General features: G+C 40.4%; 2 protein-coding genes across 2 annotated transcripts in view; one reads left to right on the forward strand and one right to left on the reverse strand.

Moving 5' to 3' along the window:
• TRAPPC3L (trafficking protein particle complex subunit 3L) overlaps window positions 1-16,351 on the forward strand; it is a gene marked incomplete at both ends in the record, with an annotated part of 41,070 nt that extends 24,719 nt beyond the window's left edge. Inside the window, 2 exons of the mRNA XM_084227702.1 lie at window positions 10,592-10,777; window positions 16,232-16,351. Coding sequence (XP_084083828.1) covers window positions 10,592-10,777; window positions 16,232-16,351 — 306 coding nt within the window. The remainder of the gene's footprint in view (window positions 1-10,591; window positions 10,778-16,231) is intronic.
• On the reverse strand, window positions 3,402-8,283 carry CALHM5 (calcium homeostasis modulator family member 5; the record flags this gene model as incomplete). Its single annotated transcript, XM_084228578.1, has 2 exons — window positions 7,712-8,283; window positions 3,402-3,791 (listed from the first exon to the last, which is right to left on the reverse strand). Exons 1-2 carry the CDS (start codon window positions 8,249-8,251, stop codon window positions 3,402-3,404), a joined length of 930 nt encoding a protein of 309 aa, XP_084084704.1. The 5' UTR covers window positions 8,252-8,283.
• Window positions 16,352-16,627: the final 276 nt, after the last annotated feature.

Here is a 16,627-nt window from a genome sequence, read left to right on the forward strand (position 1 = left end):
TGCCTGGCTGCAGAGAACCTCACACAAGGCTGCTTTAGGCCATGGAGGCCCACTGGCCACCCCTTGATTCTGTGTGTACAAATGACCCCTTCCATCCCCAGTGTCACATAGACATAATATCAACAACCAAAGGTCTCCTACCTTCTGGCGGAATTGTCAGTCCAAATCCATCAGCCTTTTCCTTGCATCAGCACTGGGCAAACTACGAATGACAAATCATGAGCTTCTTTCATCTCTGATGAGTCTGCTTCCTTGTCCCGAAGCTCCTGGACCTTGTCCACCTCCTGTGCTCCAGCAGCATCTCTAGTTCTTCCTGCAGCTCCTGGACTCTGGTTACCACCTGTGCTGCCATGGTGCCTCCAGCATTGCACTTGACTCCACTTGCAGAGCTGAAAGGGAACACTCAACCCCCAGCCCTGCCTCTGAGCAGGCACCATGTCCTTTCAATGCCTCCCCTCTGTGTGCAGAGTCCTCTCCCTCTGCAGTGGGGACTCAGGAGGCGCCCTCGAGGAGGAGGCCAGTCCCTGAGCACTACATACTCATCGCCTGTCACCCCTCAGTCCCTCCCGAGGTCTTCAGAGGGCTCCACACATGTCTGCAATGACCTGTCCTGCCATCTGTGCCATTTGTAGTGCAGGCAGGCAGTCGGGCAGAGCGGGCAAAGGAGATTCCAGGAGTCCTCAGTGGCTTTTTCAGGCTTTTAATGATCTTTCTATGCCATTTGTAGTGAAGTAATCGGGTTCAAGGCAGGCAGGGGGGCCGGGAGGTTAGCAGGCCCAGCCCCTGGGGAATCTCTGAGCTCTCTGGTGCATTCCGCCCATTCTCCACTGGACTATGCCGCAGGTGCTCTGTGACACCACCCTGACATGCTTACTCTCTTCGCACAGGTGCACCCACTTACGCATGCCCATTTCATGCCCCAGAAAAGCAAGATCCTGGCCTTTTTGTTGATAGAATAATCTTACAGCATCAGTTGTAAGGGGAAAGAGGAAAAAAGGAAAAGGTGAAGAATGTAACTAGAAAATGTGCTGAAATCTATACTATCAGGATGTAAGTCTGCTCTCTAGGCACTTCTCATCTGCTTGATGACTCGGTATTGTAATTGAGATCAAGCCCTATTTCCTCAGCCATGGTTTCAATCTTATCAACTAGGCTTTCCACTAATCAGCTTCTGGGGTCCCTTGTTATATGTCTGGTGCTCAGCACCCCCAGGCGTTCCTGGTCATGCCTCTGTGATGCATAGCCTTCCCAGGGTGATCCAGCTTTGTGCTCTTGAATGACTTGAAAGGCACTTTGCAGGTTTGGGCTCCTATACTTAATTGGCCGGGCCCTTCTGACCTTGCTTAGGAATTAGAACTGTAGGTAACAAAATGGTGGCCAAACAGGCCTCTTAGGATTAGCAGGCCCACATCGATGTTAGGCTTTATTAAAGTGAAAGCCAGATGGAGCAAAGATGAAACAAAGTTATTTGCACTAGAATCAATGTAAAAGCAAAATAAAACCAAAAATTTGACAAAATGTGACAAACTGCTAGTCTTAAAAACCTTTGAAACATGGATGGAACTCGAGGGGCTCATGCTCAATGAAATAAGGCAGAAAGAAAAAGAAAAATACCTCATGGTCTCACTTACAGCAGGATTGTACAGGATCCAAATAAGCGATCAGGAAAAAAATTAATTATAATGAAGTAAAAATCAAAATCAGTAGGTAACTATAAACCGGAAACATACTGCAGGTGGGGAGCTGTAGGATCAAAACAAGGGTGGGAAGAGCACAAGGGACCATGGTGATAGTTCACTGGTGAATGGGTGGTGGGAATTTTACGGGAACGATAATCAAGATGAAAATGCATGCATTGTACAAAAATGAAAAACTATGTAAAATATATATGTGTGTGTATACATACATATATATATATATATATATGTATATATACACCTTTGAAAGCTTATACTGGCTCAAGAAAACCCATGGTTAACATCTCTTACTACCTCTACATTACTGACATCCCTTGATTACTTAAAATTTCATCAAAGAAACTGGCAAACATGTCAAATTGGGGCTTATTAGAGGGGACAATTATTAACATTTGTCACACATGTTTAAACCCAAGATTGCAACCTCATAGCTCCCACCTCTTACTCTCCCACCTGCTTTCTCTTTCCCTGTCTCTCTGTCTTTGTCCCTGTCTCTCACACATGCACACACACATACACACACACACACACAAACACCCCTGACTCTTCACCTATACATTTCCAAGAATAAATTCTGGAACATATTCTCCAATTTTGCAATCCTGGTCAATCCCCAGGATTCTCAAATGAGGAGAGTATTCCCTATTATATAAGGTACCTGGTGCTTCATACTTGAGCATCATTCCATTCAGCATTTTGAGGGAATTGAAATATTTTTATATAGATGTATATGTAAATATGCATATGCATACACATATATGGTTAAACTAACACGTATATATATGACGTAGTTGAGTGCAAAGTTTGCAGTATTTCTGATGAATATAAAATTGCAAAAATAGTTATACACCAAAACTGCTTTGAACAATTTCCCCAGACCTCTAGTCAGGAATAACTTACCCCTTCAGCACCCCAGGCGCTGTGTCTTGGGTCCACAGTAATTGTAGGGACTGTCAAAAGTGTTGCTAACTTCTTTTAAAATCAGAAGGAAATAAGTGAACTTTTAGGTTGAAAAAATTTTTTAATATATGTTATCTGTCTTTATATTGACACTACCATAAATCTCAGAGTTTGTTTAGAGTGGAATGGGGTCCACAAAGACAAATGTGCCTAAAGCCACACAAGCCACGATACAGCACTGCCCAGCGGGGTGTACTTTCAATGCACAGAGGACAGAGGAGACATAAAGAGCTCTGAGGTGTAGACACCATATGCTGCCAGTGTGTTATTTTTGAGAACTAATGTCTTCAGATTCCAAAGGAGTAAATTTCATACATCCTGGAAAGGAGAGAGGATAGATTTACTGACTACAATGAAAATTGCACTGTGTGTGGCAGTCTGTGTTCAGAATGCCTTGCTCACTCACAAGCCCACTTCTGCCCTGAAGCATAATCATTATTTAGAGCGGCAGTTTCTCTTGCATGAGTCTCATTGTGGAATCATAAAATCATAGAATTTAAGGGGCTAACTCCCAGCCTTAATCAATGAAGAACACCTTTGTTACCATCCTTGACCCATTAAGTGGCATCTTTGAGTATATCCTGGCACTGTCTGTGCACGGGAGTTGCAAAGCTGAGATCTTTATTGTCTTATAAAGAAAACCAAATGTAAAAAAGCCCAGAGATCTCAGGTTTCTGTCAATGCAGGAGGCAGATGTCAGAATGAGAGTATCCCTTGATGCAGTGAGTCACGCTGGTGGGCAAGCTATACACTGTGGGCACTACCCACAAGAACCATTGTGGTCTCATCATTCTCGGGGTGATGGTCCAGCCCATCTTCTACCACCTTATGGAGAGTGCTGTAGTACTGCGGGCCTTGGTGGAAAGAATGCAGTTGTGAAGCAGCCTCCCAGGCTGCAAAAGTGGGCATGGGAAAGACATCTGGTCTCTTGTTTTCAAAAAAGCACTTCAGGTTTCTTTCACTCAGCTTGTTGGCATAGTCCAGAATGGTATCTTCCAACTGCTCCTTCTCCTTTTGCGCATACGTCTTCCAAAAGTTTAGCTGAAGGTAGCTAACTTTAGATCGACAGCGAGCATAACAAGTGGTGAGCAGAGAAAAGAAAGATGCTGAACAAATCAGGAACCACCCTAGAATCTTAGAAAGAAACAAAATTCAGGACATGTAAAAGCAAAGAACCTCTCAGGGACCTGGAATAGTGTTACTGGGGAGTGCATGACTACATAATACCACAGTCACTGCCATGCCTCTGCTGAATTAGTCATTTTAATTTTTAGTAATACTTTAACAATCAAGAATAATTTTAAGATTTAGCTAATCTCTATTCTCCTATGCACCATTAATGATATGTAAAGAATAACTAGAAGGGGGCCTCCCCTGGTAGCGCAGTGGTTGAGCGCTGGGCTGCAAAGCTGCCCACAGCCTCTGCAGTGCCAGTTCGATCCCCGGCAGCCAGCAAGGGTCTGAAGGCTATTTCATTATCTGAGTCAATTCTGCTCGAGTTATAAAGTGGTCATCTTCAAAAGTGCCCATCCCCATCATTGCATGACATTAGTGTCAACTTGTTCTCACCTGAGTGCTGACCACTGAGCCCCCTTGTTCTTTCCCAATTGAGGCTACCTGGGGTTTCATTGACATGACGGATGCTCCCACCCAGTCCTCAACAGACCTCTCCTGCCGTGCCCGCTGCTCCTCTCAGCAGTGTATTTCATCGGTCTGCCTGCTCTGTTCCCCGCTCTGGCTCTGGTGAATTCTCTCACCCTCCCGTGCTTCTGACTGTACCCAGTGCTTGTATAAATAAATAAGTCTTTAAAAAAAAAAGTCATTATGTTTAAAAAAAAATAACTAGAAGGGAGGCAGGCGATAAAGAGCAGTAAGTATAGATTATCCAAGAATCAGAAAAACCAATAGAATTCATTATTAGAAGGATGAATTCTGTGCATGAATAATGTGGTAATTGAGCAAGTGACTAGTCCCCTAAGCCAGATGTCTTCAGGCGTTGATAAATGCATTTACGGCTAGTGACTGGTTTTTTTCTCATGTTACGTTTTGTGCAGAGAACAGCAGCCTTCTCGGAGAAAATATATCATTCCTCATTATCAATGATAAAGTGAGGCAGGCTAAAACAAAGAAACTGAAACTATGAGAATTTAAAGCCTGGACAAAAGCTAGGAAAAAATGAGGATCATTTCAAACTTTCAAGATTATTGATTCTGAATTTTGGTAATTGGAAAAAAATTAATTCCTCTCTCAATATGAACTGTTTCAGCTCAGGGGGAAAGTTCCCCGCCCCCTGAATTTTAAAAGCAGAATTCTAATTAGCTTAAATTATCTTCTAAACTTTGTTGTTCTTTGTTGTTCTAATTATATTTTTTTCACATTTGGAATTAATTTCATATTTGAAGAAGTAACAGATTTCTGTCAATGTTTCTCTTGGCATTTTAGTTAAGTGACTCTTAATATTTCTCAATAGATGTGCCTTTTTGAAAATAGAAATGATAATCAGCAAATGAACCTATTCAGACTGTAACTGAGCTCCAACTCTTCAAACCAGTAGTCCCAAACTCTGCCTCAGACCCGCTGTCATTGAGAAGGGTCTCAGATTCTGCATGAATGCCACCTTTGGATTGGGACTACTTGGGTTTAAATCTCAGCTTTCCCCTCACTATGGATATTCTCCGTGCCTCAGTTTCCTCAATTATAAAATAGGGGTTACCCACCTGAGAGGGTAAATTGGGGAATTAAAATGAAGTAATATAAACATACCTGTGCATTCAGTGTTTGCTAATATCATATGCTGTTATTTTTCAAATGTATATACATTTATATAACATTCTTGCTGAACTATAGTATCTTTCCATCATCATGATTAATGAATGAGGCATGACTACTGTCATGTGAAAGTCCTAGTATTTACTTTGAATCACTTGTGGTTAGCTACCTCATATCTTCGTCTTCATCTTCTGCCTTCCTCTTTCCCCACAGCTGAGCCATCTGAAGGCCATTTCATTATCTGAGTCAATTCTGCTCGAGTTATAAAGTGGTCATCTTCAAAAGTGCCCATCCCCATCATTGCATGACATTAGTGTCAACTTGTTCTCACCTGAGTGCTGACCACTGAGCCCCCTTTTTCTTTCCCAATTGAGGCTACCTGGGGTTTCATTGACATGACGGATGCTCCCACCCAGTCCTCAATAGTGCCCCGTTCTGTATGAGTCTCCTCCTTCAAGCCCTGGCATTTTTCTAATTAATTTAGGAAACTTACTGTGTGCCAGCAGTTATAGGCTCATTTATGTCCATTTTCTCTCCACCTTCCAGCAAACCTCCAAGGTAGGTCTTATAAGGAAACTGGAGCATGTGGGTGGGGATAGGGTCTCAAACCACCGACCCCAGGTCTCATAACTGGTAAGTGGTAGAGTCAGTATTCAAATCCGAGGCTAGCCAACGCCAAGGTTGAGCTGTGGCCACCACGCCACTCTACCTTCCTGAAGAATGGAGCGTCATCCAGCTGGATTTCTTATTTCTCTGCCCCACCCAGGAATGGGCCACATTTTCCACCCCCACCTACACACTCAGCTGTTAGTCTGGATTGTATGTTGTTTCTGCCTGTCTGAACCGCTTCGGTCAGTAATTGCTATTGATACAGCTCCCTTTGTCTGCATCCCTCATGCACCTTCCTCTAAGAATCAGCCCTAGATCATTCTCAGTGTGCCCAGGCTCAGCTATGACAGGATGTACGTGATTTCCTTATACCTGTGTTTAGAGAAGAAAAGCTCACACACTGATAAGTATTTGGATCTGGCGGTAATTGAATGGAGCCTGATGCCTAAGGACACAATTCATAAATTACTCATTGTGTCATATCAGTTGTAATTAATACCTTCCTTCAACAAAAAAAAAGGAAGACTTTTGGGAGCCTGGCATGTTTTTATCTAAGATTTACTTTGTGCATTAAACAAAAGACTTAGGCTTTTTAGGCTCATAGGTTTAGGAAAAGTATATGATTAGACTGCCAACCAGTTTTCGAATGTATGATTTTAAAAACAGACTTTGCCTTCATGCATTGTGGTAAAGACAAGTCCTTGTTGAAAAAAATTTTTATACTATTTTCAGTGCATTTATCCTGAAACAAAGAGCATTTGTAACAAATTGTGCATCTGTGTTTATCTACTCTTAGCATTTGTTATGGCTTGGGGACTGCAACTCCTACTACTCCCAGGTAGGAATTCAGTCTTTTCCTGAGGCCAGGGCAAGGTTTCACATCTGGATTTGGGCTCACTTACGTGGGAGGATGACAAGCTACTTCCCTGTGTCAATTAGGTAAATCCATTATTTCCCTCTGTTAAATAAAACAATGCCTCAAATCTCAAGCTTTTAAAGTAATATAAGAACTTCTTTAGCTGCACAGCACAAATAGCACAGGACATAACTTCCCTAGAGAATATGGTCGCTTTTCACAGAAGGTTATTTAAAGACTGCCAATTCTTACTTTGTTTGCGAAATTCTTTTCAATCTTGGCAATGTTTATACAATGAGATAGTAGTTGCCAGAAATAATGCAAAGGAATCACACCGCTAATTATATTACATGCAACTTTGAAAAGTATTAGCTCATTTGGTTGAACTATGTTTAAATAGATGAATGCTACGTGCATGTTTTCCTAGAAGCCAGTTTGGAAAAAAAAAAATAATTGATAGAAGTCATTCATTTCTAATTACAGTTCTGCCATTAACACTCAGTTATGAGTTAGTGTCATGAATTATTTACAAAGTCAATCCAGAGAGATTGTTTTAAAGTACTTAAGTATTTATGAATGCATAACCCAGAGGATATTTTCTTTTCGGAAATGGAAAAGACAATCCAATTAGCAAACTTACTGAGCCATCCAACTTCTAAAGAGCTTTTCCTGGGATTGTCTTTAACTCTGAATTATTTTCTCATTTCCATTGTTTCAAAATGTCCTAACAGGATTTTAGCCTTGACTGAAAGGAGTACAGAAAGATTAGTTCAGGCTTACACAGGGGGGAAAAAAAAAATGCAGATTTGTCCTTTCTTACCTGAGACTGGGCTTGCAGGGACAGTTTCAGTTCTTCGTTGTCCGAGGTTGTCATGCTGGTTTTACCACAAGATACTTTGTTAAGTTCTTCCCAGCATTCTTTGGGCTTCCCCTTGCAAATCAGTTCCAGGAGTCTTTCACTTTTTGTCCCACTCATGGCACATTCATAAAAAGTCCCATTGAGCAAAGCCACAGAAAGCCACATCATTGGAGCCACCAATGAACTCAGAATGATCTGGCCAAGGACGTAGAAGAAGTGGCAGTTGTGGCCTCTGGGGAACATTTTCCTGGGATTCACACAGCAGCCTGTGAAGAGTTTCCACGACCTGTTGTTCACAAAGAATCCTAAGATCAGTAACACCCAGGCAGGAGCCAAAAGGAAAACCAGCCCGTAGACTGTATTCTCAGTGCTGCAGGGACACTTAAAAGCCACAAGTGAAAAGAGACGCTCACTTCCCACGGTCAGCAGAGCCATGAAGCTGTAGCCAATAATAGTTTTCTGGTTAACGAAGAATTTTATAATCCCTTGAAAAGCATCCATGTTGAAGACACACAAAGGGGAAATGCTTTGCCCTTATTTATTAGCAGAGCAGCTGTGGCAGCAGCCGAGGGTGGAGCTCTGTCTTCATTAGAAACAACAGTCCTCCTCAGACTGAATTCAGCCAGATAAGGAGACAATGTCATTCCCTAGGAATGAGGATTTCCCAACCATGTTCAGATAATGCCTCCTACTGGCGGATATCAGGCTATGAAATGAGAACCCACACACTGAGAATTAGAGTAAAATCAACGTACACAGGCTCCATTTTCATGCCATTTCCATGTGGTTTAGATTGAGCATCACAGTCAAATCTCACTCATACAAAAAATAGCCTAGGAATTTTCCAGTCAGATGAATCAACATTAGCAGAACTGTATTTCAGCCAACTGATGGGGAGCCAAATAATGTCTCTTAGCTTCAAGTTTCATGATTTTAATTTTTTTGTTCTCTTGCTGCTTAGGATCTGGAAGATACATATTTTATCTTTTTAAACTGGCTAGTGTCAGAGACTTGAACAAATTTTAGAATTTGAGTTATATGAAATTTATATGGAAAAGTTTAGGGAGGGTTTTAGTTTTGGGTAAAAGACAAAATGGAAAAAGTCCCCTGCATTCCTCTCCTAGGCTATATCACAGCAGCCTCTTGGTTGGTAGCTCAGCCTTTTACCTCATGCCCACCCCACTCTCAACCCTAAATCTACCCTCTGTGCTGGTGAAAAGGAAATCCCTCAGAAATAGAATTTCAGTTCTACTTTAGCCTACTCATACTGTCTTATCTCTGTGCTGACCACAAGTTGATTGATGCTAACCTCTCCAGAACCCTCATCATGGTATTTCATGCCCATGAATGTGCCCTCTACTCAGAATAACCTACATTCCACTTTGTCCATCTGGCAAACTCTTATTCAATCTCCACGAACTGGGTAGAAGTTTCTTCCTTATGAATATTTCCAGTATTACTTCCTAATACATTTCTAAACGTTATACTCGCAGGACTTATACCATGCACTTACTTGTTTAGTATCTGTTATCCTTTTTATATTATGAGCTCTTTGAAAATAGGAACTTTTCTGGGCCTAAACAGAATGAATACTCATTCAATAATTTGCTCTTCAAATCATTATTGAACTCCTACTGTGTGCCAGGACAGGCAGTACCTATTGAATGGATAAGTAAATGATTGATGGACCTTTTATGCTTATAAATAATTTAAAGAAACTGTTTCCATTTCTTTCTTATGCTACTTTTAACTTTTAAAATTAAATTAATTAAGGGAATTGAAAGATGACAAAATATTAAACTGACAATATTCATTCATACACTTCAAATTCCAGGCCTACTTATTATGTAAGAAGCAAATACCTTGTACTAAAGGGCTAAGAAACTAAGTTACAGAAGAGCCAAGTCTTGTCATTTTACTTTTATTCATCCCAGTTTATTAATGTACAAAACTGGGAGTATGAAAAATGGCCTCTTGGTTTTCCTCCATTACTATTTTGTAAACCAATAAACTTTTTCAGAAGTTACTTAGATTCATATATGTACTTCCCACCATTAGCCTTCTCAGAGGCAAGGATTGTCATCCTTGGTCACACAACTCCTTTCACATCTAATCTTCCCATGCCATCCTCTGCTCTTCCACCACCCTTTTGGGGCCCAAGACCCTTCTAATTCAGGATCCTACTTTTTGCTGGGCCCATATAACAATTATCATGCTGGTATATTGATGATTAATAATATTTTAATTTCTTTTAAATATTTATTTATTTAAACAAGAACTGGGGTAGAGGCCAGATGTTTGGGAGGGTGAGAGGATTCACCAGAGACAGAGCGGGGAACAGAACAGGCAGACCGATGAAATACACTGCTGAGGGGAACAGCAGGCGAGACAGGAGAGGTCTGCTCACCATGTGGGTATCTCCAAGACCGGCGGGGATGGAACTGGCAATGCAGAGGCTGCAGACAGCTTCATAGCACTGCGTTCAACCGCCTGCACCACCAAGGAGGCCCAGTATTTTAGTTTCTTAACCTCCTAAAAGATATTTACTTTTGAAAAAGATTTTTTGGAAGTACTGTCTTAACTCTGTTTTATAAACCATATTTTTCCAGCAAAAACAAGTCCCTTCAGCTGGTCCAAATTAAATTTATAAAGTTTAAAACTTGCAAAAAGTTACAGGGTCAGTCAATTTCAAAGCTGGGTGTGAACCCAAACTTCTTGACAACGATGTCACCTGCTTAATCATTGTGATGTATGGTCTGGAACAGGGTATTTTGATACCTTGCTAAGAGATGTCTGTTCTATACCAAGTTTTAATTTTTTAATTTTTTCCCTCTTTATTAGGTTGCTTTCAAGATGTACTTGGGAATTACACCAACTGTGACGTGTAACAATTCCAGCAGAAATGAATTTTCCCTGATTCTAGACAAGAACCCTCTGATAGAGTTTGTGGAAGAGCTCCCTGCTGGGCGATCTTCTCTGTGCTACTGCAATTTACTCTGTGGGATTATCAGAGGTGGCCTGGAAATGGTAAAGCACTTGTTTCATTTTGCCTGTGTATTCATACTTTGTTTACCTCAAAATATAGCAGCTTGAAACAACAAACATTTAGTGCTGACCTCAGCAGTACATATCCTAAATTGGGAAGAAACCAAGGAAGATTAACATGGCCTCTGTGCAAAGATGACACTTAAATTCCTGAGGTTTTCTGTGTTTTTCATTAAGATGTGAAAGTATATGCTATGCAGCTGAAATTTACATAATTATATAAAACAATGCTTCTTCACAAAAAGATTTTCAAAAGGATTTATCACCTTGTACAATTTCTAAGGGTCAGAAACCTGGGAACAACTTAGCAGGGTGTGGCTGTTTCATAGCTAAGTAAGAACACAGTCTAGTTGTTGGTCAGGCCTATAGTGTCTGAAGACTTGACTGACACTGGAGACTCTAATTCCAAGCTCACTAACTTGGCCTTAATACTTTTTTGGCAGTCGCCTAGAGCATTTGTGAAGTTCTTTACCACATAGGTAAACCTTGGTGCACTGTGAAGGGGACTGCTAAGGACATAACAGGAGGCAGGAATGATTATAGACCACTTTGGAGGCTGGCTGCCACACCTGAATTCTTCATTGATTTCACTAAGTCAATTAACATCTGCTCATAGTCAGGCAGTGAACTAGAAAGATGAGCAAGACACCATTACAGCTCTTCAAGAATTTTATATCCAATTGAATGTATAAAGAAGTGTGATTAAAGTTTATGGGAGGACCTAGGTTTGGAAGAGGGGAGTAGGAAAGACTTTCTAAAGAAACTATGAGCTGGTATTTGAAGAATAAATAGGAATTAGATGAAGGTCTTAGGTTAAAGGGAGCAGGGGGAAATAATAGTCCAGGTAAAAGGAACCACAAGTCCCAAAGGCACAAAAGAAATGTGTCATGCAGAAATGTTTCTTGGATTAAGTCAGTGTGACTTCCATGTAGATTGAGAGAGGAAATGTAATGAAAAAGGAGATACACATTCTTTACAGAGGTCTGATTTAAAAAGAAGGGGGTTATAGGATAAGCTTTAGAAAATGGACTTTTATATAGAAAGTAGCTGAACTAGTTTACAAATGGGAATAATATTCTGAAATTTGTGCTTTAGAAATTTTATCCCTTTTCAACAAAGTAAAAAGTATACAAGAGGGGACAATGCTGGAGGAAAGGGAAGAACACTTTAGAAGCTAATAATGGCAACCTCAGGTAAAACCGGAATAAAACCTTGACAGTGGGAATAGTGAAGGCAAATTTGAATTAAGAAGGTAGAACAGATAAGACTAGGTTATCAGTTGATTGAGAAAAAGTTTCAAGAATCATTAAGATTCTGAGCAATATATAGGGCTGGTGGTGTCATTCACCAAGAAAAAAAAAAAAACAGCAAGAATACATGGGGAGAGATAAAGCAAGGAATTCAACTTGAAAACCCCTGGAGTTGAAGTGTCTAACACATGCGAGAGTGAAGATATTATTATGGCAGATTGTCATTAGGAAAGCAGGCAGCACTCAGAGAGGAGGAGGGAAGCTCTTTATTTACACCAGTGGGCTTTATACCAACAAGCCCAGAGGAGATTTCTCTCCAAGTCTGAGCCCCAAGCAATCAGACAACAGGATATTTATTGTCTGTCAAAAGCAAGGGATACAATCAGCTGGGATGCATGAATCAGGTATGGCCTTGATAGCACTTATCAGTTGTTCCCTGAAACTTTCAGTCTACAGGTTATGTGCCAACTTCAGCTAATCAACAGATCAGTCTTACATTTTCCATTTCATTTCCCCCCTTTTAATTTTTATTCCACCATACCTATGGTGGCACAGATCTATGGAGGCACAGATTTCAGGGTGCAGCCTTTGAAGACAGTTTTTTAGGGGTTTTAGTGTGTGCAAGAGAAACTACAGTCAGTCACCTGGCATTATCCAGTGTGGCAAAGAAACCTAGTCTAAAGAATTGCAGCATGGCAAAGTAAGTGGCCCCTTATTCACCAAGAAGGTGATTCTTTTTTGCCTGCCACTTTTAGGGTCACCCGAGGCTTTTCTCAACTCTGGGCTTCTTCAGAAAACATTTTCTTTTCCTGTACCTGGTTGTTCACAGTCAGAGGCAGCTGATAGTCAAGACTGTCCTCCCATTTTGGCCTGTGGTTTGGGCTGACACCCCCTTCTTTCAGAGACTGGAACAGTCCTTCTTTCAGTGGCCTGTGCGATGGCACTGAGGGCATGGCCGGGGTGGGGGGTGGCTTCTGCAGACACTCGTGGCTGAGGTGTCCCAGTTGCTGGCGGTGGAAGCAGGGGCAGCCCATGAATATGTTGAGGTCCCAAATGCCTGGGATGCAAGAGGCCTCAGGTGAGTCTCAGCTGGCGGGGTACCAGCAATGGCAGCTGCCATATACACTGGGCCCTTCTCTTGTCCTTCTCCCTTTCTTTTCCTCAGCCTGCCTGGTCTCCCCCCTGTCAATGTAGGTGTTCAAGACCATGTCTAACCTCTGGAACTAATGAAGTAAATTGCTAGAATGACTTGTCCTTTTACAGTTTGTAGTTAGTCATTGAAGCACATAAAAAAAATTTTTTTAAGATCCTTCTCTCAGACTGTTAACTCTTTCTTTTGCTTTTTTACTTTTAACACTTTCTTTTGCTTTCTAACAATTTCTTTTCCTCCCTCTTTAACACCTTTAACACTTGTGTTAACACTTTTTACTTTACTTTCAGGACCTTTAAAATATCGATTCTTAGTACCTTTCTTTCTTTTTAAACACACATCTCACTTTACTTTTACAGGCTCTGTTTTTATTAAGACATTGTCTGAAAGTTTCAGTTGTAGTTTTAGTTTCTTTCGGGACTGGAATTCCAAATTGCAGGGCTGTTAATGAAAAATTCCACAGCATTTAGAAGCCAAAAGGTCTGGAAGGACCTTGGTTAAAACTATATTGGCAATGGAGCGCAGGCCTCTCCTGCCGCCCGCTGCTCCCCTCAGCAGTGTACTTTGGTCCTTCTGCCTGTTCTGCTCCCTGCTCTGGCTCTGGTGAATTCTCTCACCCTCCTGCGCTTCTGACTGTACCCAGTGCTTGTATAAATAAATAAATCTTTTTTTAAAAAAAACTATATTGGCAAAGTGAGAGGGAGAAAGAAGAAAACAATCTGTTCAAGGAAAGGTAATAGTCAGCAAAGTCTCATTTTTCTGGAAACTTTACTATGAAAAATGGTGGACCAGGTGGTAGCCAACACTAGATATGAGTTGACCTACTCAATAATGAGGGATATGTTGTATTTTAAACTATTGGTGACAATCAGGAGAAGGATATAACAATAGGCAATCCAAAAGAGTAAAACAATGGAAATACTGTATTGTTCACATGGATCTTCCATGCTTTTAACCTACTATATTTTTTTAGACTTGCCCTACAATCAGTGGTAATGAAATCAAGAAAGGGAAAGGAGAAAGTTCTGGGATCTTATGGGTTTCATGGGCTGAATATAAAACCAAGTCAAAAATAAGATGAGAAATTATCTAGCTTTCATGGATAACAGGTGATTAAATACATTGAATGATAAATAGGATTCATACCTCATGTAGACCCCAAGGATCCAAATAACTTCAAAGTAGCCTCCTCATTATTCGATTTCTGTCAAATATTAACAAAGACAAGATCTTCTTGGGGGAGAGAAGGAAGTGAGGACAAATTTAGCTGTTGCAACAACAAATGTTGGTGAGGATGCAGTGAAAAAGGAACTCTCCTACATTGTTTGGGAGTGCAAACTGGTCCAGCCACTCTGGAAAGCTGTCTGGAAGTTCCTCATTCTACTAAAAATGGAGCTACCATACGATCCGGCAATTTCACTACTAGCGATCTACCTAAAGGACACAAAAACAGTGATTCAAAAGAGCACCTGTACACCTATGTTTATTGCAGCACTATTTACAATAGGTAAAACCTGGAAACAACCCAAATGCCCAAAAATAGATGACTGGATCAAGAAGATGTGGTACAAATACACAACGGAATATTATTCAGCAATCAAAACAGATAAACCCATACCATTCACAGCAAGGTGGATGGAGCTAGAAGGAATTATGCTCAGTGAAATAAGGCAGAAGGAAAAAGAAAAATATCAGATGGTTTCACTTGTAGCAGGAATATAGGGGAACCAAATAAGACATCAGTGTAAAAAAAATAATAACAGTACAAACCACAACAAAGCAAAAACAGACAATTATAAACCAGAGACATACTGCAGGGGAGGAAGAGGGAGAGGGGTGAGAGGGAGGGAGTGAGGAGCACAGGGGACTGTGGGTGATGGTACATGGGTGCCTTGGGGAAGGAAATTCTAGGGGGATCAATCTGAGGGGGTGAGGTAAAGCAAATATTATCTAAAAAAAGGTAAAAAAAATGATAAATGTTAAAATAAAAAAATACCCCCAAAATCAGCATGTTTAAAAAAATAAACAGTTTAAAAAAAAGAAAAGAAGGGTAAAGTAAAATGTGAAAAAAAAGTTTAGCTTTTGTATTTCAAAACTCAGTCTACATCCTTTTCATTGTTGATGGGCATCATCAAGGCATGATTTTTGCACCTTGTGTGAGTCAGTTAATTTGGAATAGCAAGATCTATGATTTCACGTATCCAGACTGGTTAGTGAAGGAATTCTTAGTAGGAAAGAGGAGTCAGTCAGGTAAGAGTCAGTAAACACTAGTTGATTGGCTACTAAATGGAGGCATTTTCATTTATTTGCTTTTACTAGGTTCTTTTGCTTATTTTTCTTTTTAATCCAAAAGCCTCCAAGTAGGTGAACAAATACTCTGTGGAGGGTCAGTTAGCAATACCATGCTGCTCTCATGTGAACACATTTTAATGAATAGAGAATAAGCCCTAAGAGTACTTCAATGTCTGGGAAATGTGAACTGCTTTAGAGTGGAAGAGAAGTCTGGATAGCAAATATTCCTGCCTATAATTTCAATCTTTGATTGTATATTTATAATTTATTTAGTTGATACTTGTGGCAAGCTCTCAAAGCCTTAAGTGATTGCTAAATGATGTTAAGATGCATGATGATGTTATGTAGGTAATGTCAGGATGATCTATAGCAAGTGACTTAGAACAGCATTAGTTAGGAATCCATTTATCCTTGGAAGTTCTGCTTGGTGAGGCACACAGTGCCAAGTCTCTCCTTGAACTGGGAATCTGTGTTCTTGAGAGGAATGCAAAGTGAACAGAAATGGGTTCACATCTTTCTGCTTGCCCCAAGTTGGGACTGACCTGACTGCCCTTCTCTCTGCAGACTCACACCGCAGAAGGGGCCCTCACCCACAGACAATTTTTTTCTGATTATTCCATAAGAATTGTCACTGCTTTTAGGATAAATCAAACTTAAAAAAGATACAGAATAATTTTCAGATTTTTTTTTTTTTTGAAAATCTGAATGACGAAAACCTGTTTTCTTTTTCTTTTTCTGTTCTAGGTCCATTTGGCTGCCGATGTTACATTCTTACAAGACAGACTAAAAGGCGACAGTGTGACAGAAATAGGAATAACATTTCTGAAAAAATTAGATGGGAAAAAATACAGGCGGAACAAGTGAAGAATAGCATGTTGGATGCCACAACTTGTTGAGGAATTAATACTCTCTAAACATATATAGCCACATTTTGAATTGCTAAGTTAAGCCTATAAACCTGTCAGAAATCCAGCAGGGCACTAGGGTTCAAAACTCTTTTTTTCCCCTTTGCTTATAAATCACATTTGCAATCTCATGTCCATGAGATTTCATATGCAAATAATTCCTTGTAAGATAGCAAGCATGAATTCTACATATTTCATAGTTCATCCTAAGATGCCTTTTTATTTGATTTATTTT

Source organism: Talpa europaea, assembly GCF_964194135.1.
Source record: "Talpa europaea genome assembly, chromosome: 2".
NCBI lineage: Eukaryota > Metazoa > Chordata > Mammalia > Eulipotyphla > Talpidae > Talpa > Talpa europaea.